This window comes from Poecilia formosa, unplaced genomic scaffold (genome assembly GCF_000485575.1).
Source record: "Poecilia formosa unplaced genomic scaffold, Poecilia_formosa-5.1.2 Scaffold103, whole genome shotgun sequence".
NCBI classification, from domain to species: domain Eukaryota; kingdom Metazoa; phylum Chordata; class Actinopteri; order Cyprinodontiformes; family Poeciliidae; genus Poecilia; species Poecilia formosa.
The window spans coordinates 500,159-516,221 of NW_006800042.1; the positions used below are offsets into that span (position 1 = coordinate 500,159).

The window sequence follows — 16,063 nt, forward strand, 5'->3', positions numbered from 1 at the left end:
CACGAAGGACGTTTTAGAAGAACACAAAAAGTACAGTCTGCCTCTGAGAACGATGGTCTTTGCAGAATGAATGTAAAGTTTGTATTTTGTGTGAACAGAGTCAACAGAGGAATTGAAGGAGTTGGCTTTGGATACCTGTGTGCTGCTGCTGGAGTCACTCTGGAGGCGAGCCAGACTCTCCCTGTCTGAGCTGTGAGACGAATGAGACTGGAATAAAGGTCCACAGGAGAAATGATCATTTCTGTGTTGTTAAAATCAACGAAATAAGTGATGCTAAAGAATTTAAAGAGTATTTTCTTTTCTCTTACGTACAAAACCCTCTAGGATCTAAAAGGAGCACTCATTCCTTGTTTTATGTGTATACAAAATGAGTAAAATCATGTAGATTCAAGGAGGTGGACTTTTGTTTGAAATCCTAGAATTTACTGGGGATAGATTTTCTTTTTACGTACCTAAAATTTGTGTTAAAGCACCATATTTAGAGAAGCATATTTTCTTTTTACAAAAAGTGTAAAATGCTTTGCATGCTTTCAAGGGAGAGTTTACTTTAATGTCCATAATCAAGATGTCAACTCTACAATCTAAATGAAAGTATTTTTGCTTCATATGCTTACAAAATAATATGCACACCAAAATATGGTGAAACTTATGTCAAACAAGCCTCTTCACCCTTTGCTAAACAGGTATTTATAAAAAAAGAGCATAGTTTTATAGTTTTATGCACTTAACTATTCTCATTGATGATGTGAATAAACATGCTAAACGTTCCAGTTTAGCTATTCATGAGTCATCTTCACTTATAGCCTTTTATCTCAAGAACATTTGTTATAATTTATATTTATACCACAAATAATCAAGCAGATTATTTACCCCTAAACAAATCGGTTTTAGCTCTGAGTGACTTCCTGTTCACAGATAATATCTACTGGACTCATGTAGCCACAAACAGGCAGCAAAACTATAAGCAGGATGTAAAAAATGACCAGCAGCCTTTATTTTAAACTGTGAATAATGTCGTTTTTCTTTACTGCTTTACCTCGTTGCTCACAGTGGAGTCATGATGGGTCATCCTCTGACTGGAGCTGTCCACGCTCGCCACAGAGGAGCACTTCGCCAAAGCGGCGGCGTGCTGCTCCTTCTCTCGCTCGCGGACGACCTCCTCACATGCCAACCACTCGCTCATGGTCTGCTCATAGGAAGCCTGCATTTGTTCATCCACCTACGGCCAAAGAGCGAGCAGTCAGGCGTCAGTGGTGCAGAAGACCTCCGAAGGGATGGAGTAACAGAGGAGCGGGGCTGACCTCCCTCCTGTCGTCCTCCGACGTCCCAAACTGGTAATGACCCAGCAGGAAAGGCCACACCTCCTTACGCAGCGAGGGGTCCACGCCGCCGAAGTAGACCAAGCGGAGCAGCTCCTGCTCTTTGTAGGCCTAGCGAAAAGCAGCACAAGCCTTTGATTGACCCAGGGCTTGCCTTTTGATCAGTTCTATTATCTGCTTTATTAAAAATGACAATGATCTCCCACACACACGCCTTAATGTGCCAAAACAACACCGGCTGCCTCACTAATGATCAAAGCTCGCATTCAATTATTCATGATAGAGCAAAGTTTTAATGTTTTGAAATGAGCCCGGCTATATTGCTGACCTCTCATAAATTTGATTAATATCTTCATAAACTTCAGAAGTGGTGTTTAGGTGTAATTTACAAGACCATTAGTCAGGCTTCATGAGACCGGCAGCGTGAGCCGCATCGCTAGCAGGCTGAGCGGGAGGCAGAGGAGACGCTGAGGTTACATGTGTATGTGTGTGTGAGCATGCGGAGAGCCTTCTGTCCGCAGTTAAAGTCAAAGCATGCGTCGTGGTGCTTACGGTGCAGTCCTTAAGAAATGTCTGCCAAACGTCCGTGGTGAGCCCCCCGGAGGCGTCGCAGGGCGCGTTGGGCGCCACGATGGCGTGGTTGACGAGGGCGGAGAGATGCGTGCGCACGGTGGACAGGTGGCGGCAGTACGCCAGCCCTGGTCGAAGAGACGGCTAATCAGTTAATCCGACCGCAACAGATGACAGTGAAAGAGAGCTGATAATATTCAATACGGCATTTCGTACATCCATAAAACGCCCTGGAGATGATCTGATATTTCATGTTGTCACACAGCAGCTTCAGGGGAGTCCTGCAGAAAGACACAGCATGATTTTATCTAAGCTACAGTGCCTATTCATTCCACTTGAAATTATTAATATCTGGTCAAATAATAATAATAATAATATATTTTAGGTGCGTTTGACGTGACAAATGGGAAATGACGCAGGGTAAATGAGGTGACTGCGCTTACAGCCAGAAGATGTTTGGGGCTGTCTCTTACATTTTTGCTAATTTAGAGACACTTCAGTCTATCATTTTTTATTAAATAGCTGTAACAATGAAATTGGAATAACCTTTGGTCCAGTGCAGCATGATTTTAGGAAAATATCCCTTTCCAATAATATTAATAAATATTGAAGCGACCATAAAACCTGCAATCAACCCATAGTTCCTCAGGGGTCACTTCCCCCCCAATAAAGATAATCTCACTGCAGTCTTTAGGGTATTACTGAAAAGTAGAGTTTTAATACATAACAACTAAAATACCATTCCCAACCAAATATTGCGTCTAAGCAGACCTTTGTGATATTCCATGGTTGATATAATAAATGTAGAGAAAATGGCCTGCTTTACTTGTTCAACCTGCATCATGTCCTTCTCATTCCCCAGTCATGCACTGGTTTGTGTTGGCCTTCCACAGTAAATTACAAAAATACACTCAGTTTGTTGTTGTAATGTGAGAAAATGTGAAAATATTCACGGGGTGTAAATATTGTAGCAGAGCACCGTACCCGGCACTCTTCTTCTACAACACCTTCATTAAGCTGCCATTCTGATTTACATCTTTTTTATATATATATATTTTTCCATGACACATCATACACTATCTCTGGTATACAGCTTATTACAGGGTTCAGGCTGACCTTTTGTAAAATGATAAACTATTGTGCTGCCATGCGGCACAAATTTGCAAAACAGCTCATCCTTTTTTTTTTTTTCTTTTTTTTTTCTGCCCTGGTTATCAGCTAATTTACCCCAAACTCTTCTAATTCCAGTCAGCCAAATGTCACATCATTTTTCTCTGGGTAGTCTCGACGTTCTTGTATCTGTCTTCCGTCTCCATTTTCTTGGTGTTATTAGAAAAGCTTCAGGGCCGAACGGGTTCCTGTGTAGATTAATGGCTTGTGTTTTTCTCTCACCTCTCATAGTTGCACCCTTTGTGCGCGGCGCCATCGGAGACGTTCCCCTTGGAGCAGGAGGAACACGAAGTCTTCCTGAGACTGGGCTGCCACAGGGCGGCTCCCTGATCCATCAGATCTGGAGGAGGCACTGCGTGCAAAACCACACACACACACACACACACACACACACACACCCACGCACACACACACAACCTCATTATCACTTTAAAAGAGGCCGCACTTTGAAGGCTTTCAGGAGCAATTACATTTGCACAGAGACGACTGTAAACGCTACAGAAAACACTTCGGCACAAGCAGAATATTGCAGATCAGCTGCGACCCGCTTAAAGCACTTCAGAGGATTGTTCATCAGCGATTCTTTCCTGCTTGAGTGATGACACAAAAACTTTTATATCACCAGAGATTAATAAGCAATTCGAAAGCATGAAGGCGCCACACAGTAGATGTTGGATCATGGAGAAAAAGAAAACATTTTGCAGTTCAAAAGCCAAACTCAGAGTTCCTACACATTTTCAAAATCCAAATTCAATACTTTTCAGGCAATTTTAGATTTTTTTGCGTGGATGGATGGATGGACTGTGTAGGAAGCCTGCATATTTGACCAATCAGCCCCCAGCTGGTGTCTGAAAGGTTAACTGCATTGAGATGTGGTTAGGAAGGCACGGCACAAGCGGCTTTAATGACGCCGCACATCAATATGATTTGCCAGAGGTGCACTTTAGACCAGAAGGGAATGAGACGCGAGGAATTAAAACGAGGAAAGCCGACAGACGACAGACTGACGAGCCCATGTGTGACAGTGTTACAGCTGCTTTCTGTGAGTGAGGGGGATTCTCCCTGACAGCTGCAGCACCTCCTGGGTGCAACCAGAGTCCCTGTTCGGGAGGCGGACTGTCCACTCAGTTCAAGGGGAAGAGAAAAAATCAGATGGGGGTGGTGGGAGACAGTCGCTGTAACAAACAAGGAGCAACATTTTCATTTCAACGCAAGACTCTCGAATCGGTTTGCCTCTGCAAAAAGCGAGAAAACTCACCAAAATCAGACTGGCTGTTTGGAAAGATGATGCGGAAGACGTAGTCGGTGGCCTCGTCCTCCTCCTTGTCAGAAACTGACTCCGTGGACCCGGATCCCAGAGGAACTCTCTTCTTCAGTTTGGGAAACACCTTCCCCTGGAAAAGGATCAAACTGAAGTCAACAACAACGGGAAACGTTTTGAAACCTGCTGAGTTAGTGACTTTTTATTGTCACACTTCAATTATTTAGATTAACAAGATTTAATATTGTACAAAGAGAGACAGAAAAACAAAAAAAACACATTTACCAAATGACGATTTCATCAATTTTAGGAAATAGGCTTTCCAAGCCACCTTGGCCCTAAGTACATAGAGGTGGATGCATATTTGCACACTTATCTGTGCAGAATTATTTGTATTCAAATAAATTGGAATGTTTAAGAGCATTAACACTCAATCAGATACAGATTTCCAGACTTTGACTAGGCCATTCATAACTGGACTTGCCGATGTGCTTAATTTGATCATTTGGCAGATGTCTAACCCCAGAATGCTCCAGCTTAATATCACAATCTGATTGTTCTTCTTCAGGATTTTTTGGTAGAGAGCAGAATGTAGAAGCAGTCTCATACATTATCCCTAACCACCACCACCATGTTTGACTATTAGTGTGTTGTTGCTTTCCTGAAATGATAATTAATGCTAGATGTAACAGGATGTACAACATTTTAAAACCTTAGCTTTTGTCTCTCAGGGCATAAAATATTTTCCCAAAAGTTTTGATCATTATGGTGTGTTTATTGACAAATATGAGTCGGCCCTTTTGTTCCCTTTGGTTAGTGTTGATGTTCACTTTGGAAGTCTGAAATGGATCCATTTTTTTTTTCGTAATGGCTGACTGAGGAGGGCTGATGCTGTTCCAGTCACTCCTGGGAAGGAAAGTTACCCATAATTCCATGTTTTATTCATTTGTAGGTAATGGCACTCAGTGTGGTTCACTGGAGTCCCAAAGCATCATAAATGACCTTATGACCCTTTCCAGAATGACAGATGTCAATTACTTTGTTTCTAATCTGTTCTTAAATATTTTTGGAAAAAAACTCAATTTTCTATTTACTCAGGTTTCCTTTGTCTGATATTAAGATGATCTTGATTATCTGTGATATTCAAGTGTGACAAAAAAAAAAAAACCCAGCAGAAACAGAATAAATCTGTATGGTTGCAAATATTTTTTTTCACATCCGAGCAGAAATGACAAGTATCTAATAAATCAACAGAGTTGGGACAAATGTAGCTTAACTAGATGCTTGTTGTTTGGTGGCTGAGAGAGAACTGAGCACACAGTCATGTGCTTGAGACAATTTGTCCATTGTCATCCCATTCTTATAGATTTTTAGATCAAATCACCTTTGTTTGCCATTGTATTCATGCTTCCTTTAAGGATCCCAGCTGCAAGTATTTGCATTGTGTTTTGGAGCGACGATGCTGACCTTTCCCCTCTGGGACCAGAGAGGAGGGTCCAGCTGTCCGTGAGGGAGCAGACCGTTCTCCAGGCAAGACAGGAACTGGAGCAAATGTCCTCCTCTGGGGAAGCGAAGTGGAGGTCTTTGGATCCCATCCTGACTGACCAGCACCACCGTCCCCCCACTGTCCACTGCAGGACACAGATTAACAGTATACAGATAAAATACCTTACTGCAAATAATCAAAATAAGAACGAGATTTAAAAGTAAAAGCTCGTACCTTGTTGATGGCAGTGCAAGTACACTATTTCCTCTAAATTGATTGTCATGGCATAGTCCCAGTATACACTGAAAAACGACAGAAAAGCAGGCAGTCACTGAAGCGACGACCCATTCTTTTTGTTCTGCACTCCAGGTTAAAAGTAAGAAACAAATAAACTATAAATGGTTCAGTAAAATCAGAATGAAAAGGAGCAGCCATCAGTGCAGCAGCATGCTCACAAACAAGCCAGGATCGATTATTTTGTTGATGGAAACCATGCGCAGGTGTTAGACGCTAACATGGTTTTTGCTAGTTTGATGGAGCTCTGACAGTGTTGCAGTCAATAAGCCATGAGGTTGGCCGCTTGGTAAGCTGAAGACCGGCTTCATCAGATCACCAGCAGTAACTCGGAGCACTGAGCCCCCAAGCACAAACACACTGCATTATTCAGCAGGAGAGTGTTATAAAAACAGCACAGCAAGTGAAAAAAAGGCACTTAGCATGTTATTTTCTTCTTGGTATGAGCAGGAGAGCAGGATACCAACAATATAAAATGCTGATGCATTTTTCTATGTTCAGAATGAAATTATTACGCACCTGCGTTCATAGTCCAAGTCTGCAACAGACCCGTTCATGAGCTGATTGGGCGTCCACTTCAGGGTCATTATGTCAGCAGTTTGGTGCAGAGAGAGGTAACCTGGGATGGCCTCCATGTCATCCCTCTGCAGCGGGGGCAAGATGGCAGAAAGGTCAACAAACAGAAATCGGTAGAAAATGGTGAACGGAAACATGTCACACTGGGATTATGTGGGATTACAAGTGGAAGAAAAAGCATACAAAGTTTTTAAATGTCTCCACAAATAAAAATCTGAAAAGAATGACATACATTTTGCCATTTTGCATTCAGCCTCCTTTACACTAACACCCCTAAATACAATCCAGTTACACCCATTGTCTTCAGAAGTCACCTAATTGGTCCATTTGCATGTAGTTTAATCTCAGTTTAATTGCAGCTGTACAACATGAGAGGCGTTGCTGACAGAAAGTCATAAGAAGCCCCACTTGTAGTCTGCAACAAGTCAAGTATGAGACAGCAAATAAGTGAAAATGTGCAAAATGTTTGTTTCTTGGCAACATGTAAAGGGCTATTTGTGTCTCCCTGAACACACCTTCACACATCTTCATGCTGCTATGTCAGGCGTCTGCAACCTTTATCATTAAAAGAGACATTTTGCCCTCAGTCCAACTAGCTGAAACTTGTTTTGGGGCAGCAAATGTTACATTATCTTTAAAAAGAAAAAAAAAAACTGCTTCTACTTTTTAATATCTGTAATAGAAAATATATCCTTGAGCTTAAAGAACCATCATTTTACTATACATATTTTTTAGCAATAAAGCAGGTGGATACATTGTCTTCAATGGGATGTTGATATTTGAAGAAAATACCTAAAAAAAATATTAGTCTAAATGTTGAAAATGCACTTAGTTTCCAGCCTAATGATAGAAAAAGATCTAAAAATATTACCGGTACTATTTATTTGATAATGATTCTTTTGTGGATGTAAAAGTGTAATTATTCCATCAAAACAATCTATAAAACTGCTAAAATTGGCAAAGTTTGCCAAAAGAATTAAGAGTGAAATGTGAAACATTTTAAGGGAAATAAATATGTATAGATAGTGAGATGCTGCATATAAAGCGTCACAGTTACCGGTTGCACCAGCACATTGTTCTTGCCAAAAAGCAGCGTGGCCCTGCTGTTCTGATGAAGCGACTCCACATATTCTCGAGCTGACGGGGAAGGCGACGGGCGCTCATCCATGCTGCTGCTGGAGTGTCTCTTCTGGATCTGTGCGATCACAAAACACACCGATGACTCACACTTCCTTGATCATGTGCATCAACAAAGCTGCCCTCATGCATCTTGTTTTCCTCCAAACACACATTTGCAAACAGCTCCGCGGCACACGAACGCTTCAGAGCGTCGGGAGTTTGTGAGATGGGCCGAGCTGACCCGCTCCACTGACAGCGTAATGGGTGAAAACGTGCGAGATGCTCTCTGTTCCTGCTTCTGTTATGCACTGTGCTTCGCTTAATGCGTCTCGGCAGTGAATGTCTGCTAATGCAGCTGATCTGCCAGGATAAAAGCTGACACGTGGACAAACAGGCTAAGAAGAACCTCTGAAATTTCATACGCACACACAACGCGGGTCTCTTGGTGGGAGAGTCCTGCCTGCAGATGCCACTGTGGATGCGATGTCTCTGAACCAACTCGTCAGCAGACGGGTCGGTCCAGAAGTGATCAGCTGTCTTCATCTTTGTGTACTCCAAAGCACAGGGTCCAACTGTCAACAACGAGACACCGAGGGGAGACACGGTCTTCAGATAGTTTTAGACCTTCCAAACTAAAACCCAACTAAAACAGAGCAGGAGAAACAACTTAAAATCAAATAGATTTTATAATATTTTGAAATTCTAGCCTCATAGTTATTATACAGAGTTGTGAAAAAGAATTAATGAAACATTCAATTCTGTGCTAGCATTTCGATGTCTAACTTTTTTTAAAAATCGCTGGACAAGGGGGTTTTCTTGCATGATCAGCCCATTTCAAGACACCCTTCAGAATCACAGTTAGATCTGGGCTTTGACTAGGCCTAAAACCTTCCTTAGTTCTTCTCAGCTAGTACTTGCTGGATTTACTGCCATGTTTTGAGCCACTGTCATTGTTGTTGCAGTTCTGCAGATTCAGCTTTAATTTATTTTTATCGGTGGTTTCAAGTGTTCAGCAAGAGACCACAGAAGTTGAACGGGGAGGAGTGCAAGAAGGAAACAGTTGTCTTCTAACAAAAACAGGAAGGCTAAACTGAAGTTTATCGGCGAAAACGTGGGCAAACGTCAAGACTTCTGGAATAACAGATTAGTATAAAACTGATTTATGTGTGCACCAAAACAAAAGCCATAGTTGAGACATTCTAAATATTCCTCCAGCTGTGAAGCACAGAGGTGGATGTATCATGGTTTGGGGTTCTTCTATACAGCAGGATCTGACCAGCTGAAAAATGACCTCCAGGAAAATGTATGGCCATTTGTAAAAAAGCAACATGAACTGGATCCGCAACATGATAATTTTACCAATACGTACCAACAAACAGGTCAAGAACTACCTGAGAAATAAGAAATGTAAGGTCCTGGTGCCAAGTCAAAGCTCAGATCTTTAACTTATTGATATGCAACAGTCTGTACACTCAGGAGACCCATAAAGCTGAAGTATACATACATTCTTTGTGTAATTAAATCACTTTCGTTTTCCAGAGATAAAAAATTAGACCAGACATCAATATTTGAACATGTCCTAGCAAAGAACTGAATAATGAATGTCTAAGTGGCTTCAAATGAATGTGCATTAATAGAATTTAAAGTAGCAATCAATTGGCTCCAACTATAACATTTCTCTCTACTTGAACCCCTATTATACCAGTCCGATAGCAGGAAATTACATGTAATTACACAAATATGCTCCTTTTTCTGTTTCATTACCTAACAGTGAAGCCAGAATCGGTCCGTCCACAGGGTCCATCAGGATAGCTTCTTTCTCATAGTATTTACTGGAAGAAAATAAGCACAACTTTTATTTTTCTGAAGAAACAGAAACCTGCTACCCCACATGAGTGTGGTTTGTCAACACACCTGCTGTTCTCCACCAGGTAGAGGACAATCTTGTCCAGGACTTTCTCAAACAGAGCCGTCCTGATCCACAGGTTCTTGACCCCAGGAGGGTTGAGGCTCGGCAGCCGGGGCATCCTGCGAAGGCTGTCTTGACTCTGCAGGCTTTGACTTCGTCTGCAGAAAAATAAAAATCAAGCAACCAATTTTTTATTTTATTTTTTTAAAGTACGTTCTCAATTTGCTCTGCATCTTGCAAAGAAGATGAAAGACTCAAAGCCCCCAAATTATTCTGATTATTCAATAACTTCTTCAGAAAATACGTAATTGCTTTCATTGTTCAAACAGTCAAACAGGCTCTGTTGCTCTGCTTTGAGTTCTGCTGTGATGTGTGAGGAGAGGCTGTGACGCGTGCGTCTCTTACTTTGTCTCCATGACCTGCTCCAGCTCCTGGGCCTTCCTGCAGAACTCCTCCGCCGGGGCGAAGCTTTTGCCCACCTTCATGAAGAGCGCTGCTATCTTGTTGCTGCGCAGGAATCCAGCCGCTCGCCGCTTGAGCCCATGCAGGACACATGCCTCCACTGCAGCTGTGAGGACAGAGCATATTTTCTTCATTAATATGTAATTTATTAAAACCAAGCACCAGACAAATGGAGAAGTAAAAGAACAATTAAAACCACTAATTACCACTAAAAGATAGTTAGTTATATTACTTGGTGTGTAGGGAGGTTTTGCTCCACTGCTCTTGCACAGTATAGTCACTTAATGCAGTGTTTCCCAAACCTGGTCCGCAAGGCTTGCTGACCTGCATGTTTTAGATGTTTCCCTGCTTCAACACACCCCATTCAGATGATTGGAGTTCAGCAAAAGCCTGTTAATCAGCCATCAATTGAAATCATGTGTGCTGAAGCCGGGAAATGCCTAAACCATGCAGTGCAGTGTGCCTTGAGGACCAGGGCTGAAAAACACAGAGTTAATGTACTGACAGGACTCCCTTCTTAAACCTGCTGCAATCTTTGTTACTTCTGCATTCTTCAACCATATTTTTACCTTCCACTCAACTTTCCATTAATATACTTATAACTGTACTGTGCAAATAGCTTTTTATTAACAACAACCTTTGGCATCTTGACCTTCTGTCTGTTGTACACCAGAAGTTATTCTATGGTAATAAAATAACTTTTTTTGTATTAAAAGTCCTTTTTCTTCGTCTTAACTAGTATTTAGCCATTGTGAGAAGCTGAATTTTGGGCTCCAATTAGCTACTAGCAAATCAGATCAGTCAATGTCTAATTAATTCATATAACAAAACATTTTACTTGTATCAATTTACTGCGACAAATTGCTTTCCAAAGACGTTCTAGCTTATTGAGATGCACTTGCAATTTGGATCTTTTAGTACAATAAATGCACGAGTTTTCAAACACTCACTGATTTCAGTAATGATAAAAGTTACTGTAATTGTCTTTTCTTCCCATATTCATGCAGCATAAATTAATAATGTTGCTACATATATCGGCCGGTATATGTCTCAGGAGTAGGATGCTCCAGATGAAGACATGTTGACACACTTTACTTTAACGTGATGTCGACCGGACCCTGCTTCCTCCCCAAGTCGACGTGGCAGCGCCTGGTTGCTGTGTTGACATTTGAATTTTCTGTCAAGACTAATCCTGCAGCTCTGTTCACATGGGGTCAGGGGGAAAGGATGGGGTTACCATAGCAACCCTTACTGATGGAGTGACGGAGCTTTGGGAGAGACGAGCGCAGGAGTGGGGGGGGGGCAGAGGCAACTTGGGAGGATCACGATCTGCCTCGTTCCACCGTCACCGCTTCAGCAAACAACTTCTTCCTGCATTCTGTCGCTCGTTTCTGTAGAAGTCTTCTTTCCCATGTATTTTTTTCTTTCCTTTTCACCTGACCCTCCCTGCATCCTGGTATCCCATTATTACAAGAGCAGCGAGATAAATGTCAGAACATCGAGGCTTATTAAAAGGTCTCCAATTATAGTCCAGCCTTGCTACTCTCTCATCATCTCCTATAAGTGGTCTCAGATGGCAGAAGTACAACCCCTGCTGCTTTTTAAAATCTGTCTCTCCACTAAGATGCGGAGAAGATTCTGGGAATCTCTAGGTCTGCCGCGAGATGAAAAACTATGAATGACTAAACTAAACTAAGCACAAAGGAATCAGAACACATTTTTATTAATTTGGTGCAGGAGTTTATTGACTAAAACCCACAAAGAAATCACCTTAAAGCCACAGCTGCAGGTGAAAAATGCAACATGAGAGCAGGATCGGTACCCACCTGACAGAAACAGCTAATTCAGTAAACCGACCGTCTCTAATCACCCTGTATCTGTGGCAACTATGGGTTTAACAGACTGATGTCAGTGGCATGTGGCTGACCAACACTTCGCTCAGAACAGCCAGCAAGGCACCAGCACAGCATTTCGCTGTAGAAAGACCTGATATAATTACACCATATTTACCAGAAACAGGTCCAGTTCCATATAAGCGTTGGTTCTAGTTTCTGAAATCAAAAACACACCAACTTCCTCCACATTTTACAGACAAAAAGTCCAGAATGTGCAGTGGCAGGTATTTGTGATGGGGGAAAAAAATGACACGAAGATAAATAATCACAAATCAAAACTTTGACAAGGAAATTAGGGGAGGGAGCTTCAAAAAACAAGAACGTTGCACAGGCCTGTGTCCATTTGTTTGTACATCCTTCAATTAATACTTTGTTTTAGTGCCTTTTGATTTGTCTTTCGTCTGTTTCGCTTGGTTTTTCGTCACATCTACTTATTTTCATTCCTTAAACGCAGCAACAATTTGAAGACAGCTCACAAAGGGATCTCACTGCACAATGTTATCACTGAGGAGTCAGGAAAATAACAAAAAAATCTCACAGCATTAGATGCCATGTGCCTCAAGCAAAGGTATGAACGTCATTCTTCACGTCTAAACTCTCTCAAGATAGCTGGTGTGAGCAAGCATGACATTTTTACATAAATCTTCTGGACTCTCCATATGGACTAAGGCATTGAAATGCAAGATGTGATTCTCTTTATCCAAAGAAAACATCTAGACCTGTCTTCAATAGATCTCTTTGTGGGAGAATGTGCTACGGTCTGAAGGAGCCAAACTGGAACGTTTGGACCACAGTTCCCTAAAACAGGCTGGATTAACACAGTAAATCACAGAAACAACAGAAAGAAGGTGATGGCAGCATCATGGTTTCTGTGACATTACAGTTTATATGAAAAAGCCCTCTATGTATGGGAAACAAGTCTAAATCTGTCCTCCCCAAACAAGAAAAGAAAACAATTCTTTTATTAATTATTGTTGTAAAAATCAAACACTTTCTTTTTTACCGTGAGGTAACATAAAGAGCATTTTAAATGTTTCATTATGTATGTTTCATTTTTCTGCAAGGAAAAATCCAATGTGCATGCATGCAGTATATTTACAATGAACTTTTCCAGAGGTAAATTTGTTTCCACTATCAAATAAACAAGCAAGACAGGATCTGAAGGAGAGCTCTGGAAATGTAAAAACTAAAATGTAGAAATAAATAACCCCACTGAACATTAGCAGTGAAGTAAGACAGAAATCGAGCTTTTTATGTCCCGAACTCTGATATTTTTCATGTTTCTTCTGAAACATTTTAGTGCCTTTTATCTCAGTCAGCAAACGGGCTTTGACACATTTTCCCTCCAGTTTCTACATTTCATTCAGGCTTGTAGTTGGCAGCTCATAAAAGTAGCCACGAACGAGGAGGTTAATGGCTCCCCAGCGAGCGCTCCTCCTGTCTTCCACTCGCTCTCATCTCATCTCATCAACGACTGCAGCCGGAAAACTACACTGGAGGGGTCAGGAGGTGGAGGAGGAAGCTTTGACAACAAAGCAGGGGGAGAGGGGCATTTTTTAAAACTGAAACGTGTCCACCAGATATTACAGCAGAGCATGTAGAGGCCTCTATCTGATAGATAATGTCCAGACTGCAGGCCAACAAATCTGTTGGTGTGGCAACGTGGAAGCACTAATGGAAGCACGTAAAGCACATCGGACAGGAAAAATGAGTAAAACAGAGCTTGCAGCAAGGAGTCTTGTAAAATGTAATTTTCATTAGTTTCTCAGAGGGAAATTAAACTGGAGGAAAGAGGGATTCAGTGTGAGCTGATTATTGGAGAGGAAGAATATTAAACCTACGTGGATATAGAAGGTTTTAGGCAGAGTTGCAAATGTTTGACACACTGTGAAATTCAAATGGACCATATATAAGCAACATTATGTGGAGGTAATATGTAATACTTTAAAACGCATTATAAATGTTTAATTATTTTTTACTCTGTGGGCTTAATGTTCGACAGCATGCACGGTAAGCTAACAAATGACATCTTCATTCTGCGCCAGTAAATTTAGCGACTTCACACACTGTGACAAACTTGATGCCACTGCATTTTCACAGCAGTAAAGAGCTGACAGACCTTCAGAGACCTGACAGCTCCTCCGTACCTTCACTGGTGCATCTGTTTGCACATATTCAAAAGGTAACACCATGGCGACCGCTCATTTGTTTGCATCACAGCACTACATACTGACCTGAGTCTGAGTCAAGACGAGGTTTGTGACTTCTCTCACATTTTATTGGGCTTGACGCGTCTCACCTCACGACTTGTCGTTTGTTTGCAGACGTGGTTTTTCACCAGGTAAGAATATCAGATTTTGTGCAAGTTATTTTGTTCACACTGAAAATCCACAAATATATCAGATTCCCTGTTATTCTCTGGCCTGAGCGTTAGTGTCTGGATGTGGGCGGTGTGTTTTCCATGGCGACCAGCGATTTAATGCTTTGATTTGTACGATGGAGCAATAATTACATTTGGTAAATTATTGTAACTATAATGTGTTGCATTTCTAGTTACAGTCAATCAAATGTCACTTAAATATTAAATTATGGATGGTTTTTATACTAAATGTTGCAGAGGTAATTAGGCTTTATACAATCCAAGGTTGCTTTTATGTAAAACCAAATTTGGTTGGACTTTTATCTCTGTTCATATACATCTTCATGATTTTCTAAAAAGTTAAATCAATAACTATGATAATGCATCCCTTTACTTTTAAAATATATTTCTGAATGCACTGCTTCATATATGTTGAGGTCCTTCATTGGAAGCTGCTGTTTATATTCGTGATCTGAATAACACTTAAGGAGAATTGCAGTTGGTTTTGTCACTTTCGAAATAATTTTAATACTGTTAATAGTAAAAATGGATTTAGAAAATTTAGAGACGATTTAGTTACTAAAGCTGTTTTTTTGTGTCCTGTTGATTATATATGTTGGTTTTTAAAAGTTTAAATACACCCAAATGCATTTACAATGTTCCTGATTGTTGTTTTATTATTTTTTTAAATTACAACTTTTGTCTAATTACTTAAGAAAATAAATGAGTTTTTGTTTATTTCTAATTAAACGATGGCAAGCGTAATTATAAACTTTTATATTTTTAGTGTTATTTCACCAGCATAGTTTGTTTTCTTTTCGTTTGTTGGGTTCTGCGATTTTTTTTAATCCTGCATAAATAAAATAAGTTAGTGCAGAATGACAGACTTCAAAAGGTGTAAAAACCTTTGTGTGTGGATTTAGTTCTGATCACATTCTGCAGTGCATCACTAAAAATGAAGAAAGTGAATAAAAAGTAATTATAAAAAAAAGTCAAATGGATTTTCATGTTATTATCATTATAAATGTTAGTACATGAAAACATCAGCTGTCCACAGTCACAGACGTCCTCAGCAGAACAAACCACAAAATGTTATTGCTAGAGAACCTGACTGAACACAGTCTTAACTGAAAGTTGAGTGGAAGGAAAAAGTGTGGAAGAAAATATCCGACATATTTTCGCTTCAGTAACTGTAATGAACAATCATCAATAATATCAAAACAATCTGAATACATCTCTTCATGTGTAATAAATCTGCATAATATGAGAATTACTGAAATAAATCAACCTTCTGATTTGATTTACTGCGATGGACCTGCGACCATCAGAAACAGTAGGTGGAGGCCATTTTTTTTTCCTAATAGCAGCAAAAGAATAAATATATATTTAAGCTGTTTAACTCAGTTGAAACATGGCGACAACAAAGTTATGTGATTTTTGAATACTCACCACAAAAGGACACAATGTGGCTGCTGTCTTCGTGAACAAATTTCCTGGTGACAGCTTCCTCCATAATCTGCTTCACCTGTCAATGAAAGAGGAGACGCCGGATGACTCATTCATTATGATGTCACATCAGGCACAAACAGTCTGAGGGGCTTCTTAGAGAGGATCTGACTGAGTGAAAAACACGCTTCAGCTGA

At 40.6% G+C, this 16,063-nt stretch overlaps 1 protein-coding gene across 2 annotated transcripts in view; it reads right to left on the reverse strand.

The window, feature by feature from the left end:
* Window positions 1–16,063, reverse strand: part of sgsm1a (small G protein signaling modulator 1a) — a 29,290-nt gene that overhangs the window by 6,900 nt on the left and 6,327 nt on the right. For both annotated transcript variants that reach the window (XM_007559158.2, XM_016674900.1), the window contains exons 3-18: window positions 15,870–15,945; window positions 10,110–10,272; window positions 9,710–9,862; window positions 9,560–9,627; window positions 8,222–8,367; window positions 7,734–7,871; window positions 6,620–6,744; window positions 6,041–6,108; window positions 5,788–5,951; window positions 4,318–4,453; window positions 3,282–3,411; window positions 2,106–2,170; window positions 1,872–2,017; window positions 1,302–1,430; window positions 1,037–1,219; window positions 136–207 (exon numbers count right to left, since the gene is read on the reverse strand). In XM_007559158.2, coding sequence (XP_007559220.1) covers window positions 136–207; window positions 1,037–1,219; window positions 1,302–1,430; window positions 1,872–2,017; window positions 2,106–2,170; window positions 3,282–3,411; window positions 4,318–4,453; window positions 5,788–5,951; window positions 6,041–6,108; window positions 6,620–6,744; window positions 7,734–7,871; window positions 8,222–8,367; window positions 9,560–9,627; window positions 9,710–9,862; window positions 10,110–10,272; window positions 15,870–15,945 — 1,962 coding nt within the window. The remainder of the gene's footprint in view (window positions 1–135; window positions 208–1,036; window positions 1,220–1,301; window positions 1,431–1,871; window positions 2,018–2,105; window positions 2,171–3,281; window positions 3,412–4,317; window positions 4,454–5,787; window positions 5,952–6,040; window positions 6,109–6,619; window positions 6,745–7,733; window positions 7,872–8,221; window positions 8,368–9,559; window positions 9,628–9,709; window positions 9,863–10,109; window positions 10,273–15,869; window positions 15,946–16,063) is intronic.